At 41.8% G+C, this 21,818-nt stretch overlaps 1 protein-coding gene, 1 non-coding gene and 1 pseudogene across 9 annotated transcripts in view; all 3 read right to left on the bottom strand.

Annotated features, from left to right (window-relative positions):
• Positions 1 to 449: 449 nt before the first annotated feature.
• LOC100026286 (eukaryotic translation initiation factor 3 subunit C-like protein) lies at positions 450 to 3,235 on the bottom strand (annotated as a pseudogene). Its single transcript, XR_008918243.1, has one exon. The product of XR_008918243.1 is annotated as a eukaryotic translation initiation factor 3 subunit C-like protein (transcript).
• Positions 1,965 to 2,024, bottom strand: MIR12299-1 (microRNA mir-12299-1). Its single transcript, NR_162819.1, has one exon. It is a non-coding gene; the product is annotated as a microRNA mir-12299-1 (primary transcript).
• A 7,439-nt stretch (positions 3,236 to 10,674) lies between the features above and the next one.
• The window catches only part of GLCE (glucuronic acid epimerase), a 168,105-nt gene continuing 156,961 nt past the window's right edge, over positions 10,675 to 21,818 (bottom strand). For all 7 annotated transcript variants that reach the window (XM_007479629.3, XM_007479628.3, XM_007479630.3 and 4 more), the window contains 2 exons: positions 18,881 to 19,126; positions 10,675 to 14,400 (listed from right to left, as the gene is read on the bottom strand). In XM_007479629.3, the coding sequence (XP_007479691.1) occupies positions 13,376 to 14,400; positions 18,881 to 19,126 (1,271 nt within the window). In that variant the 3' untranslated portion in view covers positions 10,675 to 13,375. The remainder of the gene's footprint in view (positions 14,401 to 18,880; positions 19,127 to 21,818) is intronic.

Below are 21,818 nucleotides of genomic sequence, written 5' to 3'. Positions count from 1 at the left end.
TATATAGATATGAAGAAAAGTAAGCAAAACATATGAGACAACCTTCTTTTTCTTTGTATATGGAAATGCTTATTTATTTGGTTTTGTAAAATTTGGAATTTAAAAAATTATGCAAAAAAAAAAAAAGAACTCCTGGGGAATTAGAACTGGAGGGGAATCTCGGAGGATACTCTAGTCCAGGCCTCTCATTTTACTGGGGAAGAAATAAACCCACGGAGATTAAATGTCTTTTTTCTAGGTTCCCTGCATAATTAGTCAGCAGAGTAGGATTGGAACCCAAGTTTCTTGACTTAAAATCTCGTGATTTTCTTTTTTTCACTGGTCAATGTTATAAGGATCAAAAGAGAACATCCTATAGGGCTCTTTTATTTATTTATTTTTCAACACAATATAGACTTTTAATTATTCTAGATGAATGTTACATTTCAGGATTGCATGTCCTGAGGAGGTCAATAGGAAGTCTGTAACTGCTCTTGGCGGTAGCCTCCCTCATTTTTTTGGTAGCCATCTTTCTGGTCTCTAAAATAACCTCCATAGGTACCCTGCTTATGGTCAAAGACACGTTCATTGTTTTCCCAGTTTTTCCGCCAACTGCAAAGCTAGGTTCTGCTGGGCTGTGGGCTCAGTGCGGTGCATCACCACTGTCTGTGTTGTCTGGTCCAGAGAAGCCATGAGCTCCTCACTGATGATCATTTTGCTGATTATGGAATGAACAGTAGGCAAATCCAGCTGAAACATATCAGATAATGTCTCCATGCTAATAGAGTCACCGTGACTCTTCCTGGATCTTTCTAACCAGCATGGTGCAGACTTTGTTGGCCTCAGGGAACAAGTCCCAAACTTTCCCATTCATCTTCTCATTTATAATAAAGCTGTGGCAGGTCTTCCAGTCCCCCATCTTCATGGCTTTAGATGCTGCTACTACATGTTCCCTCATTGATTCAGGTGGATCAAGCAAGGGCTGCCGCTCACCCACACACAATTGGTGATGGAACTGTGCTGATCATATGCCTCCAAGCATCACTTTCATGGGCTGCCATATAAGGGATCTCCAGAAGCATGGCAGATACCAAATAGACACATTTGAGTAGTTCCAGGTTGATGTGCAAGTGGAAGGGCCATTTTCTCTTGCTCCTGGTTTCACTCCTGCAGACTCCTGAGCAGTAGACCCTGCCCCAGCAGTTCCTTAGCACGGCCACTAGATTGACTGTCCAGGAGAGCATTGTGTGCATCCTTGGTCAGGCCTTGCGGGAAAGTGCAGATACCCAGCTGCACCATGGTACGATTACAAAGGATCTGCACTGGAGGGTCAGCATGCTGAATGTTGTCCTGCAGGTGGCTCATGAGCATGAGGTCCTGAGCCTGGTACCAGCGAGAGTGAAGGGCATGGTGAGAGATGTGGCAGAGGATTGCACATGTCTGAATTCTGTCTGTCTGATCCTTGGCATAGATATACTTGCACAGCCTCTCCATCAGCACAGCTGAATCCTCCCCCTCATTTTCAGCCTGATTTTGCGCTGATTTTGATGACCCTTCAGGGGAAGCAAGCTGCCGGCGATGGGCCTTATAGTCAAACTTGTAGTAAGTATGGAGCACACGACGAAGATAGATCTGGCAGACCTCCTCAGTGGTTCCTTTCTCCTGCAGGTAACGCTGAACCTGCTCAATGATAGCACAGACTTGGGCCTCATCCTTAAGATGCTCTACATATTCTTGGGAATGAGGATCTGCGTTCTGAATAATCTTGGCAAACTCTTCATCCATCCTTTCCTCTAGATTAGTTAGAATGCAACCACGAACACGAAGTGGCTGCTCTAAGTTGGAGAGGTTCTCACTCTCTTCCAGGATATTCTCACCAACAAAGGTGTTGGGGTTTGCAAATAAGATGCCCAGCAATTCGTTGATGCAGTCTAAGCACTTCTGCCATATCTCTGGCTTCATATAAGTGGCCAGGTTGGGGTTGTAGTCGTAGAGGGAAGCAATGATGTTGAATTTGATCTTAACAATCACTCCTTCCCCTAGATAAATTATTTTCTGCTGTGATCTGAACCAGTAGCTGCAGCAGCTCAGTTTGGGCTACATGATCAGTTCTCTTTTTGCCACGAGCTTGCAGAATCTCATTCAGCTTCTTGACTACAATTGCATGAGTAATCTCTGTTCCCTTGGCAAACGTTTTAGGCTTCTCCTTGACCAGCAGTGCCCCTCCTCGAACCCTCTCCCATTCCCCGCCTTTATTATCCTCCTCCTCCTCCTCATCTAGGTGCTTAGATTTTCCGTCATGCTTTTTCTTGGTTTTGTCCTCTCTTGCTTCTTCTCTGCAGTCTTTTTGTCTGTGGTGCTATCTTTTTAAAGGATTTTGGAAGCCAGCAGAGTGTATTTCCCATCATCTTCCTCTGAGTCAGAATCTGAAGAAGTAGAATCTGAACCCCAATCTTCATCATCATCATCAGAATCCTCAGAGTCCTCATCTTCATCCTCCATATTCTTGAGGAATTTTCAACTTTCCCCAGATGGTGCCTCAGATTTCTTTTTTAGGAAACTTGTGGCACTGAGACCATCCTCATCCTCATCTGAAGAAGAAGAGCCTTTTGAATCTTCCTCATTTTTCTCAGCATCCTCATCTGCAGACTGCTCAGGGTTCTGCTTATAGCTGGTGATCTGGGCTTCATAATCTCTATTATATTTACAGATCTTCTTAGGCAAGGTGCTCAGAGCCTTTGCATTGTTCTAGTTCATCTTCTTCTTTCCTTCTTTGTCCTCCCATAGCTCATTGAGATAGTCCTCCAAATCAGCCAGGATTTGGATGTAGAATTGAGGGACACCCTCTTTGCCACAATGCTCTTGGCTTTTCCAAATGCCTTTCCAAGGAGCTCAAATTCCTCAAGACATTTAGTGACATCACGAATTTTCATGGCATTCCGGATGGTATGAATAAGGTTAGTCAGTTCCTCAAACCTTTTCTTTGGCACTTCGAACAACCTTCTTAGTGTCCTCTTCATCTTCACTCAGCAGCAATGACTGTTTGCCGTACTTGCCCCCCACGGGCTTCGGCGCCAACTCCTCCTCGGACAGGGAGGATTCGGACTCGCTGTCTGAGCTGGTGGTAAAAAATTGCAACATGGCGGCCGGTGCTCAGGCTGGGCGGGCCATGGTCAAGGGCCAGACTAGGAGCAGGAGGAAGATTGCGCAGATGATGCAGCGCCAGGCAAAAGAGCTATAGGGCTCTTTTAACCAACAAGATCCGTTTAATTACATGTCATAAAATTACATTCCAGATCCATAAAATTACATGACAACAAAATGACTTTGGATGCCCTACAGAGCTTGTAATAAATGGACTTTACCTTTTTTTTTAACCTCCCAAAAGAACCAATGATAGGAAAGTAAAATGGTGACTGTTTCTAGAGGGATTAGTGATGCTGGGATTTTCTAGAATAGCAACTCAAAGAGGTTATGTCTTTGGTGTCTTAAAATGCAACTTTTGGCTTCTCTTTAAAAGGTTTTCTTTAGGAGGCAGCTAGGTAGCACAATATAGAATATCTGGCCAGGAGATGGGAGGTCCTGGGTTCAAATTTGCCCTCAGACACTTCTAGCTGTGACCCTAAACAAGTCACTTTACCTAATTGTCTTATCCTTATTGATCTTCTGCCTTAGAGAAGAAGTAGGGATTAAAAAAATTTTTTTTTCCCTTTAAAGCAGCTCCAGCCCTAAAAGAAACATGAACAATGTGTAATAAATTAGACCTCGAGTGTCACTTACTGAAGAAGAACAAGAGGAAGATGAGAATCATTAGATCATAACTGGGGACTTGCAAGGAGCCTTAGAGATCACCCTTCAACCCCTCACTTTACAGATGAGGAAACTGAGCCTAGTTTAAATGACTTGTCCATGGTCATAGAGATGGTGGACCAGGAGTCAAATCCATTCTATTCCTTCATATTTATGACCTGTTGCTGCCTCCTTCTTGTCCATAGCCCTAATAGAGTCATTGCTAGGTAAATCTTAAAGCATGAAAGAAACATCAGTCAGTTATTATTATTGCATGAATTTAAGCAGCTGTTTTTTTTAATATTATTATTCATGCCCTGGCAGTGCCAGAAGCAGAAGGTTTACGGGCTAACATAAGGGTCACGTGTTGCTTAATGCTACATGTTCTTTTATCTTTAGGAAACACTTTTAGAGTCAGCAGACCACTTCCCCTTTCTGTTGCTGACCAACGGGCGCAGGAAGTGTCTGGAAATGGTTAGTGGCGCTTCTGTCTCACAAATGATGTTTGGGGGAACCTGCTTGGGGAAAGATTTTTCACTATCTGACTTTAGTTAGAACTCCCTTTGTTACTCAGTTTTCACTGAAAACCAGTGTATTGATCCCCACTATCTTTAATTATTTTTTAATCCCACAACCGTATTATTATTAATTATTATTATTATTAATATTAGGTAAAAACACAAGGATGGTTGACTTTTTTACAGAGGACTCCCCTTGCCCAAGATGACAAGACCTGTATTGAGTTGGGGTTCAAAGCCCTGTCTGCAGCCTCCAGTCTGGGGCTCTCTGCATCCTGTTATGCCAGGAGGGCACCGGGCAGGGTAGGTAAAGCGGCCATTAGGGTCTGGCTTGTGCCAAGAAGATGAGTTGCCCTAGCCTGGGTAGGAAGGGGAAGAGGAAGCCCCATGTCTGCAGTGGGGGAGACAGAGACAGGCAGCAAAGTTTTCCAGGAACCAGCAAGGATGCCCCAACAGGATGAGGCTTCCATGGGGCTAGGCAGGCTAATGGCTAAGGTCAGGGGATCAGGGGAGCTGTCGGGGCCCAAGGCAGCTGGACAATGGGATGGATTCTAAGGCGCTCTGATCCTGAACGGCTTTTGGGTTTTTTCCCCCCTGTGGATCTTTTGAGGTCGAGGCCAATCTCAGTGGAGTTATCTATGGCAGGACCATTGACTGGCAAGCAGTACTTGGTGGGAGAATGCCGAAAAGTATCCTGAAGGCCGCTCACAGTGTCTATAAGGAGGATCTGGGCTTTTGGAATCAGTCTTAAAGATGTTTAGAAGAGTAGAAAAGGCAGGGATTCTTGAAATCTTGGATCTGTTACTTAGCTGGGGCAAATCCCTTCCCCTTTCTAGCCCTCAATTTTCCTTTTCTTTTCTTTTCTTTTCTTTTCTTTTCTTTTCTTTTCTTTTTTTTAACCCCTTCCCTTCTGTCTTGGAGTCAATACTGTGTATTGGCTCCAAGGCAGAAGAGTGGTAAAGGCTAGGCAATGGGGGTCAAGTGACTTGCCCAGGGTCACACAGCTGGGAAGTGTCTGAGACCAGATTTGAACCTGGGACCTCTGGTCTCTAGTAGGCCTCAATTTTCTTATCTTTATGTAAAAGGAGGAGGGAGAATTTTTGATTGATGACTTTTCAAAGCCCTTTTAGGATGGTTCTTTTGCAGCTGTCCCCATGGAACATCCTGGTGAGTATCCTTAGTGGCAACAATCTTTTAGGGTTGGCTTTGATTTGGAGGAACAACTGGAAGTCATTTTCAGCAAGATTTGATGAAAAATTATTATCATTATAAAGTAATGAGGCAGATTGGGGCAGCGAGGTGGCACAGTCAATAGGATGACAAGCTTAGAGTTGGGTGGCCCTGGGTTCAAAATTGGCTACAGATATTTTCCAGCTAAGTGACTGTGGGCAAGTCATTTAACTCCATTTGCCTAGCCCTTGCCTTCCTGTCTTCAGAATTTTTACTAGGATAGAAAGTAAGGGTCTTTTAAAAAACAAAAGTAAAAAAAAAATAGTGATGTAAGATTTGGAGGATGCCTCATAATCTAGCGCTGAAAGTAGGCAGTTTAAAAAAAAAAAGGATGGGACAAAGAATTGAGCAGTTACACCAGTGGAAATTACTGAAGAGTCTCTAATAGGGGCAGGTTGGTAGTGTAGTGGATAGAACACTAGGCCTGGATTTGGGAGGATCTGGGTTCAAATCTAGTCCCAGACACTTCTTAACTGTGTGACCTTGGGCAAGTCACTTAACCCTAATTACCTTGCAATTCTTCTGTCTTAGAATTGATACTAAGACAGAAGGTAAGTTGTTTTTTTTTTTTTTTAATAAGCCTCCTATAGTGATCAACAAAAGAACTCAGGGAATTAAGAACTGGCAAACCTATATTCCAGTCCCATCTCTGCAGTTTAAAAGCCTCTGTGGCCAGGGATAGTTCAGTCATTTTGGTCAAGTCCAGTGCTTTGTGTCTCCATTTAGGATTTTCTTGGAAAAAATCCTGGAGTGGATTGTCATTTCTTTTTCATTTTACAGATGAGGAAACTGAGGCAAGCATGCTTAAGTGACTTGCCCAGGGTCACACAGCTAGGAAGTATGAGGCTAGATTTTAATACATGAAGATAAATTTCCCTGATTCCGAGCCCAGTTCTTTAATTGCCATGTCACTTTATTGTCCTTTATATGTAGTTAAATCAGAATGAACCATGAGGGAATGGTTACATCCTTTCTCCAATCCAGAAGAAAAAAGAGATGCAGAGAGGAAAAATGAAAACATTCTTAGAGTTGTTCAATGTGGACTCCTCAGGCTTATAGATAGCTCTTTTTTTGGAAGCACTTGTAAACTATCTGCATGTACAGAGGATAATTTGCCACCATCATTTAGGAAGCAAAACAAATTGTCAGGGAATCCAAATTCAGAGCACCAAAACTGCTTGAAAGCAAGCACTGAATGTATTGTGACTACTCTGTATTCAGTGTGTCTAAATAATTGTTAGAGCTGGAAGGGATCTCAGATTATCTAGTCCAAGCCCCTCATTTTACAAAGAGATAAACTGAGTCCTGAAGAATTGGGAAGCCCAATGCTCAAGGTGTCATGGGTACTAAGGAACAGAGTCCACTTTTGAACCTAGGTCTTCTGTTTCCAAGTCCTAATGCTTCGTGTGCATTTTTGGAAAGCAAAAGTGCTTAGGGCTGTAGGTGGTGGGTAAGCAGGAGGACCTTCTGGTGCAATGGAAGGAGCCCTGAATGTGGAGACACCTACTACTTACTTGATCTGGGGGCATCATAGCCTTTTTTTTTTTAATCTGATGGCAGCTGGACTGGATTGCCTTTTTCTTCCTCCTTCCCTTCCTCCTCTTTTCCTTTATCTTCCTTCTCCTTCCTTCCTTCCTTTCTCTTTCTTTCTTCCTTCTTCCTTCCTTTTTATTTCTTCCTTCCTTCCTTCCTTCCTTCCTTCCTTCCTTCCTTCCTTCCTTCCTTCCTTCCTTCCTTCCTTCCTTCCTTCCTTCCTTCCTTCCTTCCTTCCTTCCTTCCTTCCTTCCTTTCTTTCTTTCTTTCTTTCTTTCTTTCTTTCTTTCTTTCTTTTCTTTTCTTCCTTCCTTCCTTTTTCTTCCTTCCTTTCTTTCTTTTTCTTTCTTTCTTTCTCTTTCTTTCTTCCTTCTTCCTTCCTCTTTCTTTCTTTCTTTCTTTCTTTCTTTCTTTCTTTCTTTCTTTCTTTCTTTCTTTCTTTCTTTCTTTCTTTCTTTCTTTCTTTCTTTCTTTCTCTTCCTTCCTTTCTTTTTTTCCTTCCTTCCTTCCTTCCTTCCTTCCTTCCTTCCTTCCTTCCTTCCTTCCTTCCTTCCTTCCTTCCTTCCTTCCTTCCTTCCTTCCTTCCTTCCTTCCTTCCTTCCTTCCTTTCTTTCACTTTGCAGGTGTTAAAAAAAGATGTTGATACCCAGGAATGGGCATTACACTAAAAAGGAGCCTTTTGCCAGGTCCTTACTCCCTAATTGGATTCATTTTTTTCCTTAACTAGATTTTCCTCAACTAGAATAAAGCAGCCATTCTTTCGTCCAAATGCAAGCAGAGATTTATGGGCATAGATTGGAAAACATCAGATTATGGGGTAGGACCCAAGATTTTCATCAGTGATGAGCCTCAGGTATCACAGCAGTCTTAACTAACTAGCCATCGCTAATCTGTTTGCTTAGTGCCACGAATGTGGGAGTATTTCCATCATCAACAGGATTCCTCACCATTCACCCCTTCCTTTTCTCCAGCTTCTCAATTGCTGCTCTACAGAAATGGGGCCTAAGAGCAATGTTAGTTTTATACTTCTTTCTCTTTCTGGTAAGGACTTAGTAGAACATTTTAGAATGGCTGTTTAACATGCAGGAGATGTAGCCTAGGCACACAAGGTATCAATCATTCTAGGCAGATGGTAAATGTATCTCCTTTCACCACAAATTGGGCAGCAAACATTCAAATTAATCACCATGACAACATTTAAATTCACTTCTATTTTCAATTTCCTTCTCCTAACGAATGGGAGTAATGAAAATCTAGATTTTCTTCTGCAATCTCGATTTTATATCCCATCTTTAAACAAACTCAGGACAACTTCATGACACGGATGCAGGATGGGGTGATAAGAAATGGCAAACACATAAACAAAATTTTACTAGCCAGCATTTATTAATAATGGCGACTTTACACCACTCTGTATTTTTAAATTCCTAGGATCATAAGATTTTATGACAGAAGGTCTCCAGAGATCATCCTTCCCAATATCCTTATTTTATTGAGAAGGCTGAAGTCCAGAAAAAAGGAATTTAATTCTGCAAGGTGACAAGATGATTCTTTTGACTTGAAATCCTATGCTCCCCTGTTCTGGGATACCACAGTCCCAGTCTTGTTTATCCCTTAAAAAGAATCAAGATTACAGGTGACCACAAATACCCGAACACTCCAAATTTCTCATTCTTAGAAAATTCTGGGGAATACATTATTAAAAAAACAAACATCACGGGACTGGGGTGTGAGACACCTGCTACTTACTCGACCTGGGGGGCAAGTCATGGTTTAGTTTTTTTTTTTCCTTCTGATGGGGCTGGACTAGATTTTCTTTTCCTTCCTTCCTTTCCTTCTTTCCTTTCTTCCTTCCTTTCTTTCTTTCATTTCTTCCTTTCCTTCCTTCCTTCCTTCCTTCCTTCCTTCCTTCCTTCCTTCCTTCCTTCCTTCCTTCCTTCCTTCCTTCCTTCCTTCCATGTTTTTGTTACAGTTAAATCCTGGACAGAGCCAAGAGATCCAGACCTCCCTCTTCCTAAAGCATCTTCCTGAATGGTAATCCTGGCCCATTTGGCTCCTGTTTTAGGGCATCTTCAAGACAGAAAACAATGAATAGAGAAATAGGGATCTGGGCTAGAATATTTATGACACTTGAATGCTGTATGCCTGAGACTGTTGTGTGTGGGTGAAATTTAGTGCTCTTAAATGCTCTGATCTGGACAAGGTAGCAAAGCTAAAGGTATTAATAGTTCAGTTTCAAATAGAAGATTGGAAAAGTCTTGCAAAATGACTGAGTGTATGAACATATATGCATATATATGGATCTATTATAATGGTCATTCAGTTGTGTCCAACTCTTTGGGACCCTGTGAACCACACTATCTATGGTGTGGTTTGGTTTTGATGGCAAAGATACTAGTTTGCCATTTCCTTCTCCAGTGGATTAAGGCAAATAGAGGTTAAGTGACTTGCCCAGGGTCACACAACTAGTATCTATCTGAAGCTGGATTTGACCTCTAGGACCCGCACTCTATTCATCGAGCCTCCTAGCTGCCATATAGACACACATACACACCTGGTTATATATGTTCATACGTACCACAGAATTGACATTAAACATCTATACATGTCTATACAACACATACAGCTGTACGTCTAAGAATTTGTATATGTGTAAAAATTTCAGAAAGGGAGCTTGATTTTTAGTGCAGCCAAGGTGAAGCTGCTGTTCTAGCATTCCTAGTTAGAGTCTGTTCTGCGCAGGACAGCCTGGCGTGCTCCAAGGATGGTGGCCGATGAGGAGCAGGGATGCGGGGCTTTGCCAGTGGGCTCTGGTTTTATTCCACCCTGCAGTTTGTCAGACAAAGCATCGGCGTGAAAACACCCCAGCTACGGGCCTTCAGTTCTGTATATATTTGCGCCTCACATCGCCTCTATTTTTTTCGAAAGAAGAAAAGGTGCCCAGCACTTGGTATTGCGCAGGATAGGCAAGTACAAAAATTGTGGGAAAGGATTAACCGTTAATAGGCTTATCCGAAGAGGAAAGAAAGGGGTGTCCCGGCTCCTGCTGTCTGATCATTTTGTTCCTGGGCCTGGAACATTCCCCTATTCTACTCTGCATATCCACATTCTGCCTCCTCCTTCCAGGTCCAGAACCAGCTCTCCCAGGAAAGTCTATGACCCACAACGAATGGTTTGTCCCTTCTCTGAATCCTGACCCTTATTGCCCACCTCCGGGGGAGGCCACGTGTAAAGCCAGTGAGAGCACTTTGCAAAGCTCCCCCGTTGAGGTTTATTCAGCGGTTCCAGTTTTGCCCGAGGGAGCCCCCAATATTCTTGGATCCTCCTGGGCCCCTTGGCAGGTAGATTAAGGCGGGGCACGCGGTACACTAATTAGTCAGGTCTAATAGGAAGCTCTCTATTTCAGACAGTGGTTGAAGTAATGGCACCGCGCAGTCACTAACTTTACAAACCCCGGTTTGCTTCCCTCACACCCTCCTTTAATACCCCTGGCCCCAGACACTTCCCCACCGTGTGACCCTGGGCAAGTCCCTTAACCCCCATTGATACACAGTCTTGATTCTAAGACAGGAGGTGAGGGTTTCAGAAAAGTTACCCGTGGGAAAACAGAAGCATTTGGGCATCGTGCTCTCAAGATAAAAACTTTATTTTACAATTTTATAAAGCAGCTTTACATTAAGCACAAACGATCCATTTACTTTGTATAGAAACATAATACCTTTCCATCTGCAAAAAATCAAGTTTTGCTGTATATAAAACTAACATGTGCACATTGTGCTTAAACTGCAAAGTCTGTACAGCTTTACAAAGGACTACCCTTTAGAAGGGCATCCAGTAAACACTTTATTGCATATTTAACACATGGTGTAAACCCCACATGTACAACGAAGAAGAAACATGAGAAAAGAAAGGCTAGGAAAGAAGGTGGAGAATAGCAGCTTCCAGTGTAGCTTCCAAACACTGGTCGGGAAAAGAAGTCTGCCGCGCGGAGAGTTGTGCTTGTGTCACTGGTGCATACACTCACATGCATCTTGTTTCTCGGGTGAAACCTATGTACAGAACTCCTGACGCCCAGGCCCAGGGGAACCTCCATCGCTTGGCTCTTGGATGATCGGATTTTGTAGATGAAATGTGGAAAGCAGGTTCAGGTTCAAGTCGAAGTCAATTAAAGGCAAGACCGATCCAACCAGCCACCAGCCCCATCTCCCCGGGGCCCTGCCTCACCCCCAGCCAAGCTGAGCAGCTCTGCCCGAGGGCCTATGCGGAGGCAACTACAAGGGCAGCACCGGACCCTTTGGGGCATGTGCTGACGGTGTCTCCCTATAGTTTTCCTGACAATGTGCCCCAGGTTCAGGGAGCCTTCTTAGAACCAAAGAAATCAGTCTGCTCTTGCGGAAGAGAATGCAAGGTCGGACCAACGGCACAGAAGCACCAATGCCGCTTGTCTCGGATTTTTCTTTTCTGAAAAGCACTGCACTTCTTTCCCGAGGGAAAGAGCCAATTGTTAGGTCACTGATATCTGTCTCCAAAGCAGAACCAGAACAGTCGCGTCTGGCCTCCTGGCTGATCTGAGCGCCTTTGGAGTGTGTAAACACAGCAGGGAGATGCCCAAACCATTCATATTTCTAGAACAGCCTCGCTACCACAATGAATCAAACGGGGTGTTTATATAGACTTTCTGGACTTTGGCATTGAAAAAAATAGCTTGGGGTCCAGAATTTTCAGTCTGCAAAATTAAAACCTAATGGTTAAACCCGTGGACTGCTTCTAGCCTGCTTCTTCTACGATCAGCTTTATGTGCTCGGTGCTAACAGGCCTCTTTTCCTCGGCATGTGAACCCGCTCTTGATCTAGGAGTAACGAGATTTTGCAGATGGACAGGGCGCATATTTGGTTTCTGGTGACCATTTGGTACAAATAACGAAGCCATTGTGGTACTCGACAGGCTTATTACTTGGGAACTGTAGGGTCTTATAACTTCTACAAGTCACAGTATTGCTATAAGGCATTCATAGAGTGGCCGAGACCAGCCAGTGACTGATGGGATGAAGACAACGGCCGGGGCAAACTGTATCCCTGCACCCCCACTGGCTCAGTGAGCTGCTCAATGGCGCTGAAGGCCTTATCCATTCAGATAATACCTATGTGGCTATGAAATCTGCCTACATGTAGAAGCAGCTTCTCTTTTGTCCAACTGCTGAAATAATTTCCTCTAACACTAGAAAAGAACGTTGAATGTACACGACATCGATGGCTTAAAGTGTGAAAAAGCCTGTGCCTTGAATTTAATGCCTACACTAGACGGTTCCCCCTTCAGAGCGTGTATGCGTTGCGGCTGGGCATGGTTATAACAATGGACACGGATTCAAAAAGGGAAAAGAAGCTACTCAGGCCTACTCTGAGTTGCAGTTGAGCTTCTCTAGGGGCTCAGAAAATGAGATCCTTACAGATCTAGATCGACGGCAAAGTTTCACGAAGAATGCGGTACCAAAACAAACAGAATTCTTAAATATAATCTGAAATACAAAATCCCAGACAGTGACAAAAAGAACCTGACACTATGGCAGGGGGGACTGATTGATGATCAAACTTTCAACTGATTGGAGATCAAGTTTTAACAAAATGAATGTAGTTTGCAATTGTGCAGTCAACTATTTTCATTCTTAATTGTGCTTACAGAATGTAATGTTGAAGCCAGAAAACTGGCTTTATGTCTTTAATTTATACATTTCAAGAAAACCATAAGCTCAAAATATTTCTCCATGTATACCAAATTTAACAAATGTTTCCCCCCAAAATTATTCCATAGAAAAGAAACATCTTTTAAAAAGATGCACACAGTCCACTATTCATCCAGTCTAGAAGTAGACATTTACCTCATTCCAGCACATGATTTTTCTTTCCTCTGCTTCCAACACACACATAAATAAATCATTTCATTTTAAAAGAGGCCACATACTAACTTTTCAGGCAAGGGCTAGACAGATGGACTATATGGCTATTTAATCATTTTCCTAGAAGAAGAAAATGATGTTTCCCCAAACTGAGTGTGAATTTTTTTAAGGCATGTCTAATCAACCTGGACTCTAGGGAAGCAAGGTCAAGGGAGCAGCCTTTATTTCACCCTCACGCTACAAATGTCACTTACTCTTCTTGATATCCCCTTCGTGGAATGCAATCATTTTGGATTCACTTTTAAGGATCACTTCTTTAAAACAGTCCATAAAAACTTAGTATGCAACCTTTTAAAATGTGCCTTTATTTTGTTGTAAAAGCCCGATGGTTCCCGTGGACAGCAGGTGGCTGGAACGCGATTTGGTCGTAGCTTTAGTTGTGCTTGGCTCTGCTGCCCTTCAGGTAACTCTTCCACCTCTTGACAAACTCCCTGAAGACGGGGGCCTCGTCGATGGTGCTCAGCAGCTGCAGCTGGTTGATGTGAGTGGTGTGGTAGTCCCAGCGGGCCAGGTTGGGCGCGCTGCCCAGCATGAAGTGCCGCAGGTCGTAGATGGTGCCCGAGCCGGTGTCGTACAGGGGGAGCATGGCTTTCAGGGACTCCATGCCGCGCTCGTACAGCAGCCGGGCCTCCTTGCCCAGTTTCTCCCCTGCCGTTTCTTTCAGGTCATACAGGCCGATTAAAGAATACATGAAGCCGTTGAGGACAAACGAGCTCGGTGTGGTGGGATACTCTTCATACCAGTCATATTTATTCATGAAGACAGCTTTCACCCCGTGCTGTTCGGACAAGAACTTATACGGCGCCGTTGCCCGGAGAGCAGAGTCAAGGAACACATGGTCCTTGGTCAACAGGTAGGCCCTCACCAGGGTCGAGATGGCCTGTCCTTGGGCCATGGCAGAGTACCAGCCGGGCTCCAGGGCCCGGAAGCCCTCCCCTAACTTGCGCGTCACCATGATGGGCCAGCCGCCCTTCTCATCCTGGTTTGTGACCAGCCAGTGGCTCGCAGCAAAGAAAGCGGCCATGTGAGCCGTGGTGGAGATGGTGATGTTGTCCAGGAATCCTTTCCCTTTTGCAATTAGCCGAACCACTTTCTTGGGCATTATTTTGGTCTGCTTGACAGCTTTTGTGTTGGAGAGACCCACTCCTTTCCTCAGGTCAGTGACCAGGTCTCTGGTGACAGTGCTCCAACTAGTTCTGGGCCCAATGCCATAGTAAATGTCTCTTTCTTTAAAAGCAATCAGCTGAGTATTTGAAATATAATGTACTGTGAAGAGCTGGTTTTTCTCTGTGGTCTCCAAAACCACAGACACACTCCCATTTGTCAGGAACTTGAGGTCAAAAGAAATAATGAAGTCTTTCGTGTTTCCAAGCAGTAGAGAGACGCCCTCGCTGGTTTCTGGAAGGAGGATATACAAACACACAGAACAAAAGGCAGATTAGGAAAAACACTCATAGACTGAACATTTTAGGGAAATTCTTCTTGAAAATTACACTGCAATAACTTCACCAGATAAAAGGCAAATCTTGCTGCTTCCAGGGTATTTGACCTAACAAACTGATGCCTAAACTAAAACGAACATTTCCATTTTTAACATTCTATTATTGATTCTTACTGCTAATTTGAGCCTGAATAAGTAATGAAAGTGGTAAAAAACCCCCTCATATTCTCAAGCCCCTCCTCCTCTTCCTCTACTCACTGCAGGGGATTAAGGACAAGTTACTAAGGTATTCGGCAAACTTTTTCTATAACCTAATGTTGACTGATCAATGGTTTGTGTGGCCTAACGGACATGCTTATATCTTCTGTTCTGCCTGGAATGCACCTCAAGAAAACCCTGATTTCACTGAGCAGCTGCTTTCTCCATAGGTAGAGAGTGAAAACCTCCCCCCTACTGGTTGTGCGAACCCCCACAACCTGGGCACTGACTTATTGATGACGAATTTGTTTAGAAGCCGATGGCACAGTTTAAGTTCTGCTGGGATAGATTTTGGGAACTTAAGATCCCCTGATTTTAGGGAATAAATGGCTAGCAAAAATCCTCCAAAGAGGTGTTTGCTTCTGGCTAAGAAGCCTGAGCATTGAGCTCATGTCCGGTGAGTGCTGTAGGGCACCGTCTCAGATTTCTAGGAGAGCAGATATAATTTTAGCTCAATAAATGCCAACAGAAGGTCTTTAGTAAGCAGCATTTCTGTGCCATAGTCCACATCAACTCTGATAATGCTTATAAATCAAAGATTAAATTGTGCTTATTAGAATTCTAGTTCTACCTTTATGTTCTCATTTTTTGAAAATGGTTTCCATATATATATATAAATACATTGCATAGGTAGATGATACTTCCTCAGAAACTACCGCACATTTGGCTTTTAAAATATTTAGTGACCGTTCCTAACCCTGTACTGTTAGGTAACTAGATTAGCTGAACTAGATAAATGGTAACTAGATTAGCTGGACATGACTAGACAACAACCAGTTCCCATTTACACAGTATGTGCTTAGTTGTCTGAATGCTGTCTCCCCCATTGGACTGTGGGCTCCTCAAGGAGAGGGATGGCCCATGTTTTTGTTTTAGTTTGTATCCCCAAAACTTAGTAACCTGCTGGATTTTTATATTAATTAGTTAATTAACCTGCTTAATAGATTCTTGTCAACTGACAGTTAAAAATACAGACTCAATCTGGGAATACAATTCCTGCTACATTTATTTATTTTTTCAGTTTTGGCTTTTTTCAACTGAAGGAAAGAGAGTGATTGCATGATTTCAGGTGCCATATGTTGTTGTTGTTCTTTTTTTTTTGTCCCTTACCTTCTGCCCTAGAATTGATACTAAGTATTAGTTCCAAGGCAGAAGAACAGTAAGAGATAGACTACTGGAATTAAATGACTTAGTTAGGAAGTATTTGAGGTCATGTTTGAATTCAGGACCTCTTGTCTCTAGGCCTAGATCTCTATTCACCAATCCACCTAGCTACCTTGTTATATTCTCTTTTATTCTAAATAAATCACAACAAATTTCAACCTATAATGAGAATTTATATTTTGGCTTTTCAAAAATACTATGTCCTAGTAGTCATTTGTTTTTATTTTTGTGTGGGATCAAGTCATAGCAGTTTTTCGTTAATTCATTTCTTCTTTGAAGAAGCAGTATTTTATCCTTCACCTTGTTTTTCACCAATAATTGTTGAAAATGGTATTTTTTTAATACGCTGGATTTATTCAAACGTCATATGAAAGCATTTTCATTAATAAAGTCACTTATAAGACCAAATTAATTTTATGCAACATTTCCCTCTTTACTAAGACAGCCTCATTAATAAGGATGTAATGTATTTTTCTCCACTAATCAATATCCATTAGAATTAATGAGCCCATTACTTTAAAAAGACAATGAAGAAATATTCACTAGCAACTTGGACATGTCACTAAAGGATAAGTTGTCAAGAATACCCTTGCGTCTTTTTAGAAGATAAAAATTAAGAGGAGAAAAGGTTATGGGATTTCTTTTATATTCTCTCTTCATCCTCCAGTGAGGGCAGAGTAATTCGTAGATTGTGAAGGCCAAAATACAAATTGACTCATTGTAGTCTTAAGTAATGAACTGATGAGTGCTTACTACAGTCTAAATAATGGGCAACCTTTAATTTTTATCTTGTTCCTAAAACCTTTCTTGTGGGGCTCCATATTTTGAATAGCTTGACACAGAAGCAAGCTTGGCCTGTGGAGAAGCTTTCTGGGTGACTTTTAGATGATTTGCCTCAGTTTGTCAACAAGGAGAGGGAATTAGTGAGGGGCACTTAGAGAGTGTGGTGTCAGGAAAACTTGTTGAAAGAAGCATCCTGAGAAAAGTTAACCCAGTGGCAGCTGAGCTCACTAGTAATTTTTAAGAGAGAAATTTTATTTGAATGATGAGGTTGGAAGCCCAACTACAGAAGGTTTAGAAGAGACTGGGAACAAAGGAGAGAGAGTCACAGAATGGACTCTAGCCATGAAAGGAAGGGGGGAGAGAGAATGAATGACAGGAGTGAGAGAGTGAGAGGGGAGAGAGTGGAGAGAGGGGGAGAGAGGGAAAGGGAGAGGGAGAGGGAGAGAGAGAGAGAGAGAGAGAGAGAGAGAGAGAGAGAGAGAGAGAGAGAGAGAGCGAGAGAGCGAGAGAGCGAGAGAGAGAGAGAGAGAGAGAGAGAGAGAGAGAGAGAGAGAGAGAGAGAGAGAGAGAGAGAGAGAGAACATGCTAGTGAGGATGGCAGGATCTTATGAACTTTCCCCGAGGGTGGGGGAGAGCAGTGGACACATCTGGAGGCAGGAGGCAGTAGAGAAGGGGAGAATGAGAAAGATGGAAGGGGCACTCTGCTGAGGATAGTAAAGAGGACTGGTAGTGAGGGTGCATTTAGAGGGGTTTGTCTTGGCAAGGGGAAGGGGCACTTCTTCATATGAGATGGAGCTGTGTGGGAAAGAGAGCTGGAGGAAGACATCTGAGTTTTTCCAGCAAAATATGATGTAAGATTGTTGACTAAGGAGGCAGGGGGGAGGGAAGAAGAATGAAACCAGGGGCTTGAAGAGGGATGAGGAAGTCTGAAAAAGCTTGTTGTTGGTGAGACAGTGAATTATTTAGGGACATGTAAAACAACTGTCTTTTTGTAATGAGGCTCTAGGTGAGATTATGTCACATAAATTTATAGTATATCTAGTTAGTGTGGTTCCATTTTCTCTAACTCCTTTCAGCTATTCTTTGTTTATAGAGTAAAGTGAGAAGTTAGATATGGAATTTTAAACTTTCAAATGTAGGTGCAGTAGAGAAATCCAGCACCTGCAGTCAGCTATAAAAATACAATATAACCTTACTTACTCAATTCATGTTAACAGCAGCTTAAACTCTACTCAAATGCTGTTAATATTGTCTTTCTTTAGTGGAAAAGAAGTGTTATTGAAAAGCTAGCTACAGAAGGCTAGAGTTGTAAATTAGATCACATTTTTTATTGGCTTTTATTGGGAAATTTGGGGAACTTTTCCCCAAGAAAGAAAAATTTGAAAAAAGTGAAATAAAATAAGAAAAAAATATTTAAAAAGAGATCACTTTCCTTTGTTCCCTAGTTTTCTTATATTTAAAATGACCGAGTTGGACTAGATGACTTCAAAAGTCTCTTGTGGCTCTCCATCCCAGAGTAAATACAACTTTTCTCCATCATGATTTTGCCATATGAGTCAGCGTAAGAAATTAAATGGGAATTTTGAAGGAGTTTTGTGGAAGCCACAGATGACATGCAAAGATCAGATGACAACACAGAAAAAGCTTAGAAACTATATAGTCTATGACCAAATGCCAAGTTTTACAATAAGGAGCTATAAATACTCCCATAAAAGAGAAAGAAAAAACTCAAACTTCTCTGGTATGGAGGGCCAAAAATTTTTACACAGATTTTCCAGATTGCGGGGACACTATACCCCTAACCCTTGTGATATGGGAGGAATACGTGTATTCTATTTCCCAGGTCCAAATTTTTAAGCTGTTCCTTCCCAAGGGAATATCCTGTTTGATGCTTTTTGGGTGTTTAAATATTTAATACTTCTGCTTAGAGGTGTTATTACTAGTTGCTGTATTTTGTTCAGTAACCCTCTTAAGATCTTTATGGTAACAGCTAGGATATTTGATATCATTACTGCGAATTATGAAAAATTAAGGTCCTGCAGACTCTGAATGCTGGACACAACTATCATGTGTGCTGGAAATACCGCAAATATAAACATGTAGACAGAAAAAAAAATAAGGGAGTAATCTAAGCTCCATCAAATCCATTTTAAAAGAACCTTTTTTTTTTTGTTTTATCTACTGTAAATCACCTTAAAAGTAGCAAACACTCTAATAAGATAAATAATTTACCTGGAGCAACAAATTGCTTAACATTGGTAAATCTAGACTTATCAGCCACGCTAGTCATGAAGCAACCCTTTGGCACTGTCCAATCATTAGGCCTACTGTGTTTGTCCTTGTCTTCTGCTGTTTCATAAACCTCAATGTGAGGGGGCTTCTCAGTTAGATTCTTGCTGTAATGGCTTAAACCATATTGTGCAATCTGGATTGGGTAGAAATAGCCTTGAGGTCCCCACTGGGTAGATAGTGGTACACCTAGAAAATAGAGAAATAAAATGAATAAATGTGTCAAAACATTTAAAAATCAGGTTTGGCCCCTACTTCCCACTGTTTTATTACATTGTTACCAACTTTCAATGAATGATTCTGATCAAGAGAAAACCTTGCTCTAAAAAAGTAAATTATGTTTTTATAATTATTTAAATTGTTCCTTTTTTTCTATGACTTGGTGTGTGTGTTTTTTTTAAACCCTTATCTTCTACCTTAGAATTAATACTGTGTATTGGTTCTAAGGCTGAGGTGTGGTAAGGGCTGGGCAATGGGCATTAAGTGAATTGCCCAGGGTCACACAGCTGGGAAGGGTCTGAGGTCAGATTTTGAACCCAGGGCCTCCTGTCTCCAGGCCTGGTTCACTGAGCCATCTAGAAGCCCCCCCGACTATTTAACTGTTCTTAACATCACAACACTACTTATTAAGAACTGATCATTTCCCCAGATATTAAGTTTTCTATAACATAGTTTCATATACTTAAAATTTTGTGCATGGAAGCAAATATCTAATTTTACCAAAGATATCATGTCAAGATTTTTTACATGAAATTTTATTGAATGCTGTAATAATGTAGTTACTCACTCTTGTCTTATGTCGTTTTGGTCTAATAATTAAGCATAGTATCTTATGGTTAAAATATTTTGCTAAAAATGTTAGCCATGTTCAAGGAATTTAAAGACGGGTATTATCAATTACTTTCTTTTTTTTAAACCCTTACCTTCTGTTTTAGAATTGACACTAGGTATTGGTTCCAAGGCAGAAGAGCAGTAAGAGCTAGGCAACTGGTATTAAGTGACTTGCCCAGGGTCATACAACTAGGAAGTATCTGAGTCCACATTTGAACCCAGGATCTCCTGTCTCCAGGTCTGGCTCTCTATCCACTAAGCCACCTAGTCGCCCTTTGTCAATTACTTTAAAAGACAAAGAAAGTGTAAACGTTTCTTGCAAATACTTGTTTAAAATAAGGCTGTTGAAAGATAAAAAAAATAAGGGCATTTAAAACAAATGAGGATGGGTAAGAGAATGTAGTTTCTTAACTGGTTTGTCTAGTTTCTGAGTTAAACCTTTAAATGTGTATATACTGTATAAAATGAAATACAAAGAGCTGTATAAATGCCAACTATTTTGTTATTACTTCCACATTATATTCCTGAAAAACATGGCATGCTGTTAAAAATATGGCATGGTATGATATTATCTACCACACATGATCTTAGGCAGGAAACTTGTGGCAAATATTAGCATAAAGCAGAAGTTGGTGATGAATTATTCTCATTATTTAGTGATTAAACTTAGAAGTCAAATTCAGGCTAGACCTAAGCAGCAGAATGGAGAAAAGAAGAACAAAACAGGGGAAAGGGGGATATATCTGGTGTTCCACATTTTGGGATCCTGCCCAACTTTCTCTGATTGTCCTGCATCCATTTTCTCCCTAATAAAGAAAAAAAATGGAATCAATGTCATGTTCTACCCCTATCCATCCTAAGTTACCAAGGGGAAATATAGAAATTATGTAGCACAGAACAGTTGACTCTTCTCCTTTAAAAGGACACATTGCGGTTTGTGAATATCAGAAGTCTCTGCCTGTGGCACCAATGGCAAGTCACTGGAGGTAGTAGAAATGATTGGAGACCAGCAAGGCTAGGAGCTTCCAGTGTTGTTTTCTAGTAATGAGTCTTAATCTGTGAATCTAGGTAGAGGCTGTGATTTGTTAGCTGCAAGCAAAATGTCTATTTTCTTGTTCTCAAAGTAGATTCTTCTCCAAGTTCAGTTGAACCTTAAATGTCTATACCTTAATTATAATGTGAGTTTATACAAGTTCATTAAAGACTGACTGCATACTCTGAGCCTCAGTTTTCTCATCTGTAAAACAAGGATAATACATGACCTACTTAGGGGGACCACTGAAAAGAAAGTTTACCTTAAGGCACTACATAAATGTGGACCATCCATTATTTTTTTTAAACCCGTACCTTCCATCTTGGAATCAATATTGTGTACTGGCTCCAAAGCGGATGAGTGGTAAGGGCTAGGCAATGGGGGGTCAAGTGACTTGTCCAGGGTCACACAGCTAGGAAGCCTGGCTGAGCCATCCAACTGTCCCAACCCCCCCCCCCCAATTATTATTATTATTACATTGCCTGGATGGCTGGGTTCTGGGTAATACAAACCTGCCCAGGTGGGGGGTGGAATCAGTGACCCTGGAATGAACCAATATCCTATCTAGTGGCTGCCTGCTCAACTTTTAGATGAGCCAGTTGTCCCTCAGTTATGCTGGGCTCTTCATGACCCCATTTGGAGTTTTCTTGGCACTGGCGAAGTTTGCCATTTCCTTCTCTAATTCATTTTACAGATGAGGAAATGGAGGTAAACTGGTTAAGTGACTTGCCCAGGGACACACAGTGGGTAAATGAAGCCAGATTGAATTTGGGAAGATAAGTCTTCCTGACTGTAGGCCTAGCGCTAGGCCCACAGTGCCACCTAGCTGTGAATGGGTTGGTCTTCTAAAGGATACAAAAAAGTTTTATAGACTTACAGGATCTTTATAGGGCCTTTACATTTTATTGTCTATTTTATGGGAAACAGCTTTAGAACTGAAAGAAATCTTGGAGATTCTCTGGTCCATTCTCATTTAAAGATTAGAGAAGAGGTCCGCTATGCCATATCATTTAAAAG

Source organism: Monodelphis domestica, chromosome 1 (genome assembly GCF_027887165.1).
Source record: "Monodelphis domestica isolate mMonDom1 chromosome 1, mMonDom1.pri, whole genome shotgun sequence".
In the NCBI taxonomy this organism is placed as follows: domain Eukaryota; kingdom Metazoa; phylum Chordata; class Mammalia; order Didelphimorphia; family Didelphidae; genus Monodelphis; species Monodelphis domestica.
The sequence above is the reverse complement of the archived record's forward strand: the minus strand, read 5'-3'. Positions and strand labels throughout refer to the sequence as shown.